This window comes from Setaria viridis, chromosome 2 (genome assembly GCF_005286985.2).
Source record: "Setaria viridis chromosome 2, Setaria_viridis_v4.0, whole genome shotgun sequence".
NCBI lineage: Eukaryota > Viridiplantae > Streptophyta > Magnoliopsida > Poales > Poaceae > Setaria > Setaria viridis.
The window spans coordinates 35,601,850-35,613,853 of NC_048264.2; the positions used below are offsets into that span (position 1 = coordinate 35,601,850).

General features: G+C 46.8%; 2 protein-coding genes across 2 annotated transcripts; one reads left to right on the forward strand and one right to left on the reverse strand.

Moving 5' to 3' along the window:
* Positions 1-7,673: 7,673 nt before the first annotated feature.
* Positions 7,674-9,435, forward strand: LOC117846259 (uncharacterized). The gene is made up of 2 exons (XM_034727391.2): positions 7,674-8,498; positions 8,793-9,435. Exons 1-2 carry the CDS (start codon positions 8,114-8,116, stop codon positions 9,362-9,364), a joined length of 957 nt encoding a protein of 318 aa, XP_034583282.1. The 5' UTR covers positions 7,674-8,113; the 3' UTR covers positions 9,365-9,435.
* A 499-nt stretch (positions 9,436-9,934) lies between these two features.
* Positions 9,935-11,617, reverse strand: LOC117846523 (mitochondrial import inner membrane translocase subunit TIM8). Its single transcript, XM_034727725.2, has 2 exons — positions 11,025-11,617; positions 9,935-10,224 (listed from the first exon to the last, which is right to left on the reverse strand). Exons 1-2 carry the CDS (start codon positions 11,073-11,075, stop codon positions 10,039-10,041), a joined length of 237 nt encoding a protein of 78 aa, XP_034583616.1. The 5' UTR covers positions 11,076-11,617; the 3' UTR covers positions 9,935-10,038.
* Between the last annotated feature and the right edge of the window lie 387 nt (positions 11,618-12,004).

Consider the following 12,004-nt stretch of genomic DNA (forward strand, 5'->3'; position numbering starts at 1 on the left):
ACCCAATAGTTTCACAAACGCTTTCTATTGCATTGGAGTGTTTGATTGTTGTTCTTCCAGATGGATTAGTGCTTTCTGATCTGTCCTGATCACAAATTCAGCATGTTGCAAGTATTGTCTCCATTTTGACACAGCCAATAAAATAGCCAGACACTCTTTCTCATAAGTTGAGAGGCCTTGATTCTTTGGTCCCAATGCTTTGCTCAGAAAGATCAATGGGTGGGCTCCTTGCATCAGGACTGCTCCAATGCCCTGAGCTGAAGCATCAGTCTCAATGATGAACTCCTGTTTAAAATCAGGTAATTTGAGGACTGGTGCAGATGTGAGAGCCACCTTGATGCTATCAAATGCTTCCTGAGTTCTTGTAGTCCATTGATAGGACACATTCTTTTTTAAGAGTTCAGTGAGTCTTTTACTCATCAAGCCATAATTTTTGATGAATTTCCTATAGTAGCCAGCTAACCCAAGGAACCCTCTGAGCTCTTTGTTGTTCTTTGGTATTGGCCAATTCTGAATCACCTGAATTTTGGATGGGTTTGTGGTGACACCCTCTGAACTAATGATGTGTCCCAAGTATTCAAGCTATTGTTGGGCAAAAGAACACTTGTTGGGCTTCAAAAAGAACTAATGTTTTGCTATGACATCAAAGACCAATTGTAAATGCTACAAGTGCTGCTCATAGGACTGGTTGTATATTAAAATGTCATCGACAAAGACCAACACAAATTTCCTGTTATAGTCTGCAAATAGTTTGTTCATAGTGTCTTGAAATGTGGCAGGAGCATTGGTCAATCCAAATGGCATCACCTTGAACTCATAGTGGCTACTATGTGTTTTAAATGTTGTCTTGTGAATATCAGCAGGAGCCAATCTGATTTGGTGATAACCCGAACGAAGATCCAATTTAGAAAACCATTTGGATCCATTTAGTTCATCTAATAGCTCATCCACTATAGGCATTGGATACATGTTCTTTACAGATATGGCATTCAATCTCCTGTAGTCTACACAAAATCGCCATGTGCCATCCTTTTTCTTAACCAGTAACACTGGTGATGAAAATGGGCTTGTACTGTGTTGGACGATGCCCCTTCTCAACATATCTCTGATTTGCAATTCCAGTTCATCCTTTAACTGTGGGGAGTATCTATAGGGTTTCATGTGTACTGGTTGTGATCCAGGAAGCAAGGGTATGGTATGGTCAATTGGCCTAGCAGGTGGCAAAGTAGTTGGTTCTTGAAAAATTGTTGCATGTTTCTGTATCAGTTGTTGGATTTCCTCAGGTAATTCTTGAGAGGGTTGTGAAACCACCACTCTACATAACTGCACTACTTGTGCTAAGTCCTTCTTTCTGATGATATGGTTGAGGTTCTTAGCAGATATCATAATACAGCTATAGACTTTGTCCTTGATGCCCTTGAGAGTTATTCTCTGTCTGTTGTGTGTAAACTTCATTACCTTCTTCTTCCAATGGACCCACATAGGACTGAAATCAGATAACTAGTCCATCCTCAAAATAATATCATAGCATCTGATATCAAGAACTCTCATGTCAGTATTAAAGGTTTGGCCCTGAGTATACCACTCCAATTTCTGAACCATCATGTCAGATTGTAGTTTGGTGCCGTCACTAATGATCACTTGAGCTGCGGGTACTACCAACATGTGATAACCCAGCCCTTGAACCATCTTTTTGCTGATGAAGGTGTTAGAGCTGCCTGAGTCAATTAAGATTAACACCTTCTGATTTTGGATGGTTCCCATCAATCTCATGGTTTCCTTATGTGTTGTCCCCTCCTGAGCTACCTGAGACAAAGTCATGAGAATTTCATCAGAATCATAGGAAGTATCAGAAGATAGTGTTTCTTGTCATTCCTGTTCCAACTGCTCCCACATTTCTTCCACAATGTGTAAGGAAACAGTTTCTGGACACTTATGATTTGGTCCAAATTTCTCCCTACACTTGAAACAAAGTCCCTTGGCTCTCAACATGGCTTTCGTAGAGTCAAATTTGCCTTCAGACTTCTTGTTTGATGCCTTAACGTCAGAGAGGACAGGTTCCCCAGGAGCTTCACCCAATAATCCCTTGGCTGGATTAGGAAGCTTGAATTCCTTCTTGTAAGGTTCTTTAGCTTCATGCTTATAATATGACTTCTTCTTATATATCTCTCGAGCTGTCAGAATCTCTTCCTACGTAATAGCCAGGGCTAAAGTAGTATCAACATTCTTAGGTTTATGCAATCTAATGATAGAGCTAATTTCCTCTTTTAACCCTTGCATAAATCTAGTAACAAAGAAGGTATCATCTAGATTCCCATTATGGACTAAAACTCTATGTTGGAGTTCATCAAATTTAATATCGTAAGCTTCAACAGTACTCAGTTGTCTAACATTGAGCAATTCATCCATCAATTTCTGGTATTGATCTCTACCAAACTTTTCAAAAATAGCTACTACCAATTCAGACCGTGTGTCAACTCTATGCATAGCTTTATATGTTTGAAACCAGTAAGCAGCCCCTTTCACAAAGTGCATAGTAGCAAAGCCAACCCAAGCATGATAAGGTATGTGGTACATGTCAAAATACTTCTCACATCTATCCTTCCACCACTTGGGGTTGTCACCATCAAAACTAGGAAATTCAGTTTTAGGCATTCTGAAGGTGTGATTGGAAGGAGCAGAATGGTATGAAGTATATGGTCTGCCTATCGAATCACCAAACTCAAGTGTATGATGAGGATGAAAATTTGATTGCTCACCCTTGACCAGGGGATGCTTAGGGACTAAGGCCCTATCAGCAGACCCCTAGTAACTTTGTTCGACGCGGTGACCGTTGGCCCGTCCCTCCTCCTCGCGCATCGGGACCTTGGGAGGTTGGAGCTGAGCACTTGGTTGCTCCAATACCTCAACGCGCGATGTAAGCTTGCCGACCGCCCTAGACAGTTCGTCCACCACGGTGTCGACAGTCGGACGCAATTTGTTGACACCATCTATCATGTCGAGGATGATATCCAATTTCTTGCTGATATCCTTGATTTCCGCTTCCGCCCCCGCCCCCGCCATCCTTGTTGTCAGAGTGGGAGCCCTGTTATCTTTTGCCAGATCGAGCAAATCATCACCGCCACACGCCACCAAAACCAGATGAAATCGCCGCCGCCACACGTCGCCGGATCCAAAACCAAATCGGAACCCAAGACCCAAGGAATCGACCGAATCTGATACCAATTGTCATGATCTGGATCACGGGAACAAGGGGAACAAAGGGGTAGAAGATAGAAGCAGGGATTTGGAGGAGGAACTCGGCTGAATCCCAACGAGGAACTCGAGCACGAGCGTGATTCGTGAGGTTCAGGTTCTGAGTTGTTTCATTCTTGTCTCTCTCTCCCCCTCTTGCCTCACCGTTACAGTGTTTTTACATGGGCTCAACCCAAGGCAACAAGCTTCACAGGTCCAGCTTCTTCATGGGTCTTTTGGTCCTCTTGCCTCGGCCAACTCTTCCCTTTCTGCTTGGCTTCTTGGCCCGCTCACTGGCTGACCTGTGACATGCAGCTGCGCAGCGTCATGATTCATGGTACACCCAACAAATGGACTAGCAGTTTCCAACGTCTGATATATGTAACCTTCAGCCTGACTTCTATATTTTTTTGGATGTGGATCGTCAAAAGTCCACCAATCAAACCAGTAGGGTATAAAAAAAAAAAGTCCACCAATCACTGTCCACGGCACTGGTGCTATGCACACCCAAAATCGGCAGATTCCGCATGGTTTCCACACGAATTCCTGCAAAAACGACAGATCCACACGGTTGCCACACAATCCGCGGAGTTGTTTCAACTGAAGCATTCTTCCTGATGCCAGCACAGGATTAGGGAAAGAAGGGTCAGCTATAGTACTAATTGATTGATAGGTAAAAAATGAACTCATGAAGTGGCAACCCAACTAACAAAAGATGATACACCATGCAGACATGTGTCGTTGTTTCGTTATCTGAACAGAGAACACCAGCTCATCACTATCCGCCTCCTTAGTAAACTTGCAGAGATCCCCAGTCTGAAGGTTGTTTCCCGCAACAAAATGCTTCCAGCCCGCGGTGAAGCCCACGAATACCGGGTTCTCATGGTAAAGAGCCGTCCACAATCTATTCATAGGATCCTTCAACATTATAACGTTCCGGTCATGCCTTTTCTGTTTAACAGTGTCGAAAAGCGACTTCGGTAGCTCCTAGAGTAAGATAAAAAGGAACAAGAGCTTAATGGTACATGATATTGATCATAAAGTATTTTTAGCGAGGATATCAGAAATTTTACTTAGGGAGTAAAAACTATGAACAGGTGAATGAGGTCAGCAGAGGCTCAAAATCAAATTAATCTAATAGCCTCAACAAACTAGGATGCAGTTGTTATCATAACAATATTTAGAGAAATAAAATATAATATTATCAACATTAAAACTAAAGTTCAGAGTTACGTCAAATCAATGCCAAATCTCAGCAGACGGACATGTTTTGCAACAACCAAAGGATTTACTATTAAGTCCACATGAACTTCAGGCCCAAACACTATAAGTACCATCAGCAAGGAGCTACTTCTACAGTTTAAACAGTTTAATTGATGTTAGTAATATATCGCTGAATCAATCATCAATAGTTAGCAAAAGCTTACAACACTAGAATTTCCTGCTGATACAATTTAGTATGTTTGCAAATGGATTGTATTTGCTGGACAATTTGTAACAATATATTACCTATACCTAGCTAATCTAGTAATCTACCCCTTTACCCGTCAAAATAAGTAGTTTAGATCTTTCCTTTTTTTTCTCTCAATTGATGAAAATATTTCCAGGAATTTTCTTATATGGATTCATGTGGGAATTGTATTTGCTGGACAATTTGTAACAATATATTACCTATACCTGCTAATCTAGTAATCTACCCCTTTACCGGTCAAAATAAGTAGTTTAGATCTTTCCTTTTTTTCTCTCAATCGATGAAAATATTTGCAGGAATTTTCTTATATGGATTCATGTGGGAATTTATTGTCCTCAAAGCAAGCACATTTAATATGTCCACTAATTTATATAAATGTGATGGGTCCATAGACCCAGGGTCCCCAACGGGACTACTTTCCCGCGACACTTAGCCTAATGAAGGGCATAACAACAAACGTACACTTGGGCCGGCCCAGCTACGCGCATCTAGGCCGAGACCATGATCCGGCTGCCGACAGGAGGCCTGGTCGACGCCCCGACTAGAGGGAGCTAGCCGGGGGTGGGGCCACAGTTCAACCCCGACTGAGTGCTCCCAACAGAGTGCTCCTGACTGAGTACTCCCGACTAAGTGCTCCCGACTGAGTGTTCCTGACCTAATCCCCCGACTGAGGACTCGCCGTACCACTTGCACTGATCTCCCCGACCGGGAACGCCCGCCCGGAGTGGGCCCAGGGAGCAGGTGGGGCGGATAAATGAGGCAGTGCTCGGGTCAGCCAGCCGTACGCGGAGCCGTACCATGCCACACCCTGCGCACGTCTGCACAGTGGTGTCGTAAACCTACCCGCTATGGCGTAGTGGCTTGACGAGGAGAACAGGGACCGAGGACGGAAGTCATACCGTATCCACTGACGTGGGATTCGACAAGACTAGGCAGTGCCCGTACACTCACTTTATTATCCCACCCCGACATGTAAGGACCGTCACCTTGTACTATAAAAGGGGATGGACCCCACTGCTCCTACAGACACAAGAGACACCCTCTTACACTCTCACGCTCTCTCTCTCTCACACACACCCACACACACACTTAGCGCTAGCCTGAGCTCCTGCCACTCTCCTCCACTGAGACGAGAACAAGGCCAGGACTCAGGCGCCCTCCTCTCCTACTCCTCTTGTTTGTACCCCCACTGCAAACTTTGAGCACCTAGGCTCAGGAATAAAGTCGACCGAATGACCCACGACTAGACGTAGGGTGCGTTGCCTAAACCAGTATGCATCCTATGTCATTGTGTGCTAGGTCATATCCGATCTAACGCATGGCAAAACTACAAATAATTACTTCTCGGCCAGATTTCACACCGACAGTTGACGCCGTCCGTGGGGAAGCCGTTGCATTCACATTTTGCAGGTCATCGGATGGCCTACCTTCCCGCTGATTTTGGCATGACGAGCTCGAGCAACATGATTCGCTTCGGTTCGCTAGAGTTTCCCGCACCCACGCTCGGTGGGATGTGGGTTCTGCCCGTCTTCGTGCCATCCTAGACCTTCCGCTTCAGAAATCTGGACTTCGTCGCTAATCAGCTCGGCGATCCTCGGGAGAAGGAGCTCCCTCCATCGACCGCGAGCCGCTCGACGATCTTGACATCGAGGCGCTCGCGCTCTGCCTCAAGTCCGCGTTGGGCTTGAACCCCACGGTGAGTGATGTGGACACTGTCATGTACTCACTGATCAACACTTTCCACCAGCTCTCCGGAGGGACCCCGCTGTCTCTGCCGCGCTCGCCATGTGGCTGGTTCCCCTATGGTCTCGCGTCCCCTGCGGACACATATGCACGGGGGCTCTGGAGGGTCATGACGTCGCCCCCTCACCCATGCGAGTTCGTGGGAATGGCGGATTACGCTCAAGCCTCCTTTCACGACCTCTGCGATGAGGAGATAGAGAGCGACGGCTTCAGCATCGGCGACATCATGGCGTCCAGCCATCCTCTGTCCTGGGAATGCGCCATGGTGGACGCCCCAGGACAGCCACCGGAGGTGGCGGCACCAGACCACTATGCGGAGGCCCCGGCGCAGGCGTAGGCACACAGTGATGAGCTACGACAACAGCGGCAGCCCAGCAGCCACCTGCACCGGCGCGCCCAGCGGCACGCTCTGAGCCGCACGCGCGCAACCCCCCAAGCAGCGCTCGAGGTCACGCCCGCCACGTCCAATGCAACATCCTGGCTGGGGGACGCCCCCCACAATTTGCTCGGGCTGGCCAGAACATCACCATCGCAACGATGCTTCTGCGCAGCCTCCCCGAGCCTGCTGACCGGCAGGAGCAGGCAATCCACTAGAACCTCCGTGCGCTGGTAGAGACCACTGCCATCCAGCAGGCAGAGAACTCCGCATGACGACAGCGACACGCGGCCTCTTGCCCGACCGGGGCATTAGGGCTGCACTAGCCGAATCACTCCGTCCGGTCGCCCCCGCAGCCGCATCGTGCAGGGCGGAGTGCCACGGCCGCGCCGCAGCCCGACCCAGCACCAGCTCCATGTCACCAGCACGTGCGTGAGCGGCTCAGACCAAACCGTGATGCACGCAACGTCATCCACGCGCGATGCCTGGCTCGACACAATGCTGACATCCACCGAATGGCGGCAAGCACGGGCGGCACGAGCCACGACCGGTCCGACAAGGAACACGAGGAGGTGCACCCTAGGCGTGGCGGCCGACCGAGCGACCGGTACAGCGATCGGAGTCCTAGCCCGGACGGCCCGGGACCACGGGCTTTTGGTCGCCGTATCCAGAAAACGCCATTCCCACAGCGCTTCTGACCACCCACCAACATCGCCAAGTACATTGGGGAGGCGAACCCTGGTGTATGGTTGGAAGACTTCCGGCTCGCGTGCCGAGCTGGCGGCGTAGATGATGATTACTTCATCATCCAGTACCTCCCCATCGATGCAGGGGAGTTCGTTCGAGCATGCCAGCGAACACGGAGATTGAGGGGGACATTCGAGAACGCAGCTGCAGCTGTGGAAAAAATTTCAAGTCCAACCTCACTTGTACAAGAGTTGTGATTGAGGGGGACGGTTGGAATGTATTGTTGCATCGTGTAACGGTGTAGGCATCTAGAAGTCTCTAGATTCATTCAGGGGGACGGTTGGACTTAGTAGCTTGGAAGATATTCTTGGCATCTAGGAAATTTCTTAAATGACGCTGATCCCTCACCCGTTGATAGTTAATAAACTACGTTCATGACTGAGCAATATGTTGTAGTAGTAGTAGTAGTATCCGGGAAACTCTGCCTATCGTCATCTTTAATTGAAGTTAACACTTGGACGGTTGGACCGGAAGCATCCGTACAGGCAGATTAATCCCTCCAGTCTCCAGTTCCTCACCTGTTTTCCTGCTCCGTGCGCCCCATGGACGCCCCTGATCTTTTAGCCTTGCTTGGACACCTCAAGATCGTGGGAACGGCGATCAACATGGTGCGCAGGCATTGGAGGCGCTTGTTCCCTGTGGTCCTCGGAGCTTTTCTGCTCCACGTTGCACTGACGGCGTTGCTAGTGAACCTGGCGAGCCGCACGGCGGTGATCAACCTCGACTCCATGCTTCTGTTCTACGGGATAGACGACAACTCAACGGCGCCAGCAGCTGACACGGCTGCCATGGCCATGGCCGTTGGTGCCGAAGACGAGGGCACACAGATAACGCCCTTGTGGAAGCTCCATCTCACAGGGGACTTCTTCTGGAGGTCGTCGTTCGTGATTACCATGGTATTTCTCTCTAGGGCTTGCCGTCTACAAGGTAATGATCCTAGCTTGCTCGTTTTTCTAACAGAAGTAGCTCAGCAAAAAGTGTGTTACGACTCTAGCTATTTGAGCCTTGGCATGATCAGTAAATAAACTAGATAATAAATTGAAGAAGCTCCACGGTTAAGTTAGATCTGAAAAATATTTTTCCTATTTTGATTTAAAAATAGATATAATAAATAAATCTATTACTTCCTATGAGGTAATATGTTATTAAATCTACGGTCCAATGGTTACTTGAGAGTACCTTATTAGCAAAACCCAATTGCATATATGTCGACTATTGCAGATCATGGAGGAGTAGCGCAAGGCGTTCCGGGGGCCTCAGCCTGGAGGGTGTGGATGAGCTGGGCCTGCTGGGTTGTGTTGTCCTTCATCGCGGATGCCATCGAGGAGGCCATGGTTTTCTTAACATTTGAAGCACTGGAGGAGGCATGGGACGATCTGGATCTGGAGGGCTCCTTATTCGAATTAGCTGACTCCTTCAGCTGCGTCTATCTGCTCGCCGCGATCGTTTCTTCAGAAGGAGGCATCAATGTCTTTTCTGCAATCAGCAGAGCGTGGCAACTCGTGGCACGAAACTTGAAGGACACCTACCTTCTCATCATAACGTGTTGGTTGCTGCTGGAAGCCCAGACGAGTGCTTTGCGGATGGTGATTTCTCAATATGAAAGCAAGGAGGAAGGGTCAGCAGCCGTGATCTGGGAGGACACGGCTGCTGATATATTAAAGTTCTCGCTCGTCGCAGCCTTGATGGCTGTTACAAGGCAAACATTCGTTTGCTCCGTGTTTTTGGCCTTCTATAGGCAGATTAACGAACAGCCTCACCAGCAGATTAACGGACAACCCCATCAAAATTAATGCCGCGGTAAGTATACGAAGTAAGGGCAGTCCCAACCCGCAAAGTCCATAGGTATAGGTATAATGTCTACTCCCTCCATCCCAAATTATAAGTCGCTTTGACTTTTTTTGGTACATCCACTTTGCTATGCATCTAGACATATTGTTATATCATATACATAGCAAAGTGAATGTATCAAAAAAGTCAAAGCGACTTATAATTTGGGATGGAGGGAGTATATTGCAACATCAATATAAGACATCACCTTTAGAAAGTTATTGTCCTCACATCAAAATTAACATATGGTTGGGTGGGATAAGACATGGACTGTTTGTTTTATATATAGCTCTATATCTCCTTGCTGTAAGGCGACTTAGATCTATGCTTATTTGTAAGCCAATTTTTATTTAACTTAAAACATTTTTCTCAGAGAACTAACATTTTTTCTTTTAAGCAGATTTTTTTTTCTCATAAACCTAGAGTATTTTTTCTTGAATGGAATATATTTTCTCAGGACCTGGACATTTACAAATTTGATTTATGGATATGCAATATATCGCATTTGTTATCTTATACTATTATTACCGATGTGAAATACTGAAAGATATGCATATTACTCGAAAAGAAGCTGACGGCATAAAACTGGAAGGGAAACATCCACATGAAAGTGGTCTGAGGTGGCTTAAAATTTAATTTACTTGAGCTGAAACCGCTTGGCGAGTATCATGCTCATGTCTAGGAACCTCCGTGCGCAGTTGCTCAGGCAAGTGGTTTCTCCAGTGCTGAACTTGCTTCCCGGGGTGCTGGTGATGCATTTGTCCCAGCACACACTTGTTAGCTTGCTGACCATCTGCTTGGCCATCAGCTGCTCCTTCTCTTGCTGCATAATAAATACATCCATTAGGACAAAGGCTGCAGATTGTCTGGCAAAATTCGTATATGTGATGTGATGAAGAACTACCATGAACTGTGTGCCTGTGTCTTGATGCGAAAGAACTATGGGTAACTCAAATTTGTGCAAGTGCCAAGTGCTGTAAGATTGTTTTAAAGATGGGGTGGGATTTTCCTAGGGAAGTCAAGAATTGGGAGCGGGAGGAAGCCTGGGTGGCTAGCTAGCTGCTTCATCCATGGCACGTCTTCACTAGTGGAAGGCGGCCTGACCGGGGTAACCCCGGTGCCTAGAAAACGCAGGGACTACTCTAGCCTCTGACCCTTTCTAGGAAAACCATGAGTCCGTTAAGCTAGATAAGCAAGTTGACTAATCCCTCAATGCATTAAGCTGGTTGATCAATCCGTTTTCTTATAGCCATTGCACCTTACAGAAGTGAATAAATTACATCATCTCTTGTAATTAATCAACAAAAATAATCCTACAAGTCACATTTGTCATGGGCTACAAAATCTTGAACCTAAATAAAGTACGTAGATTACAAGTTCAGTACCAACAGCTGGTGCTGTTACGTGAATCGCCGTATAGCAACTAGTCACAGCCTCACATGTATGAAACTTTGAATTGAAAATCAATACTAGTCGGTTCATAATACAAGTGCCGCTGCACTGTTTCAATTGAAAAACATTATTACACACGTGACAAGAGATCAGCGAGAAACATGAGCTTCCATATATAGGAAAAAACACGAGGATTAGGGGGTACGGGTTCTGGTGAGACGCAGCTCTTACCTCGAGTAATCGCCGCAGCTCAGGTGAATTATCCACGTCCATGGTCGCCATCGTGCAAGAACACCCAAAACCCTAGCTTCGCTTCGGCAGTTTCTGGCTGGATTGGAGCGGAAGAATATTGGGGAGGGAGAAGGAAAGAGGCGTAGCCGCGTAGTAGCTATTAAACAGCGGCCGTTGCCCGTTCGTCAAGAAAGTATCACCCACCATCAAGAGTTTGTTTCGAACTAGGCCTTACTGGGCTCAATTTACAGGCCCATAAAGATTGCTTCACAATAATTCTTTCTTCGTTTTTCTTTTTTTTTTTAAAAAACATTGGCAGGAGCACTGCCTTGCATTTAAGAGAGAAAACAGTACGATTACATAGAAATAAATGACGCTCATTGACTCTAGAGTACTCGGGCTGCAAGATTGTCTACTGAACAAGCAGCTCCTCTCCCAAAAGCGGAGTCCCGCAGGCTCTGTCTTGTTGGAATGTCCGTGCCTGATCCGGCCGCATTGTAACGTTGTCAAACGTCCTCCGATTCCTTTCCTTCCAATTGTTCCAAGTTCCAAGTAGTGTACATAACGATTGCCTTGATTCTTCGTTTTTCTTCAGAGAGGGAGAAGCAGAGCTCCGAAAACTCAAAAGGCTCGTGACCTGGTGACTGATTGTTTTTCTCTTCACCGAGCGAAGAGAAAGTTTAGCCCATGCCTCCTTGCATAATCGTTCATTGCGGCTTAGTTTTGACGCTCAAGCATCTCTCTCTGTTTCCTTTGAACGTAGACAGAACCAGCTCATTGGCCATCGCCCATGACTCCAGGTAAGGTAAAAATACGCAGCTGCAGAGCACGTGTACGAACACGTGCTCCACTACCCATATACAAATACGGCGGAGGATGTCATTAGCGTACGTTACCATTCTCCATTATCACCATCACTACTACCTGGAATAATCATAGCTTACACTCTTCAGATCCAAGCAATTACCGTTCTAAAAACC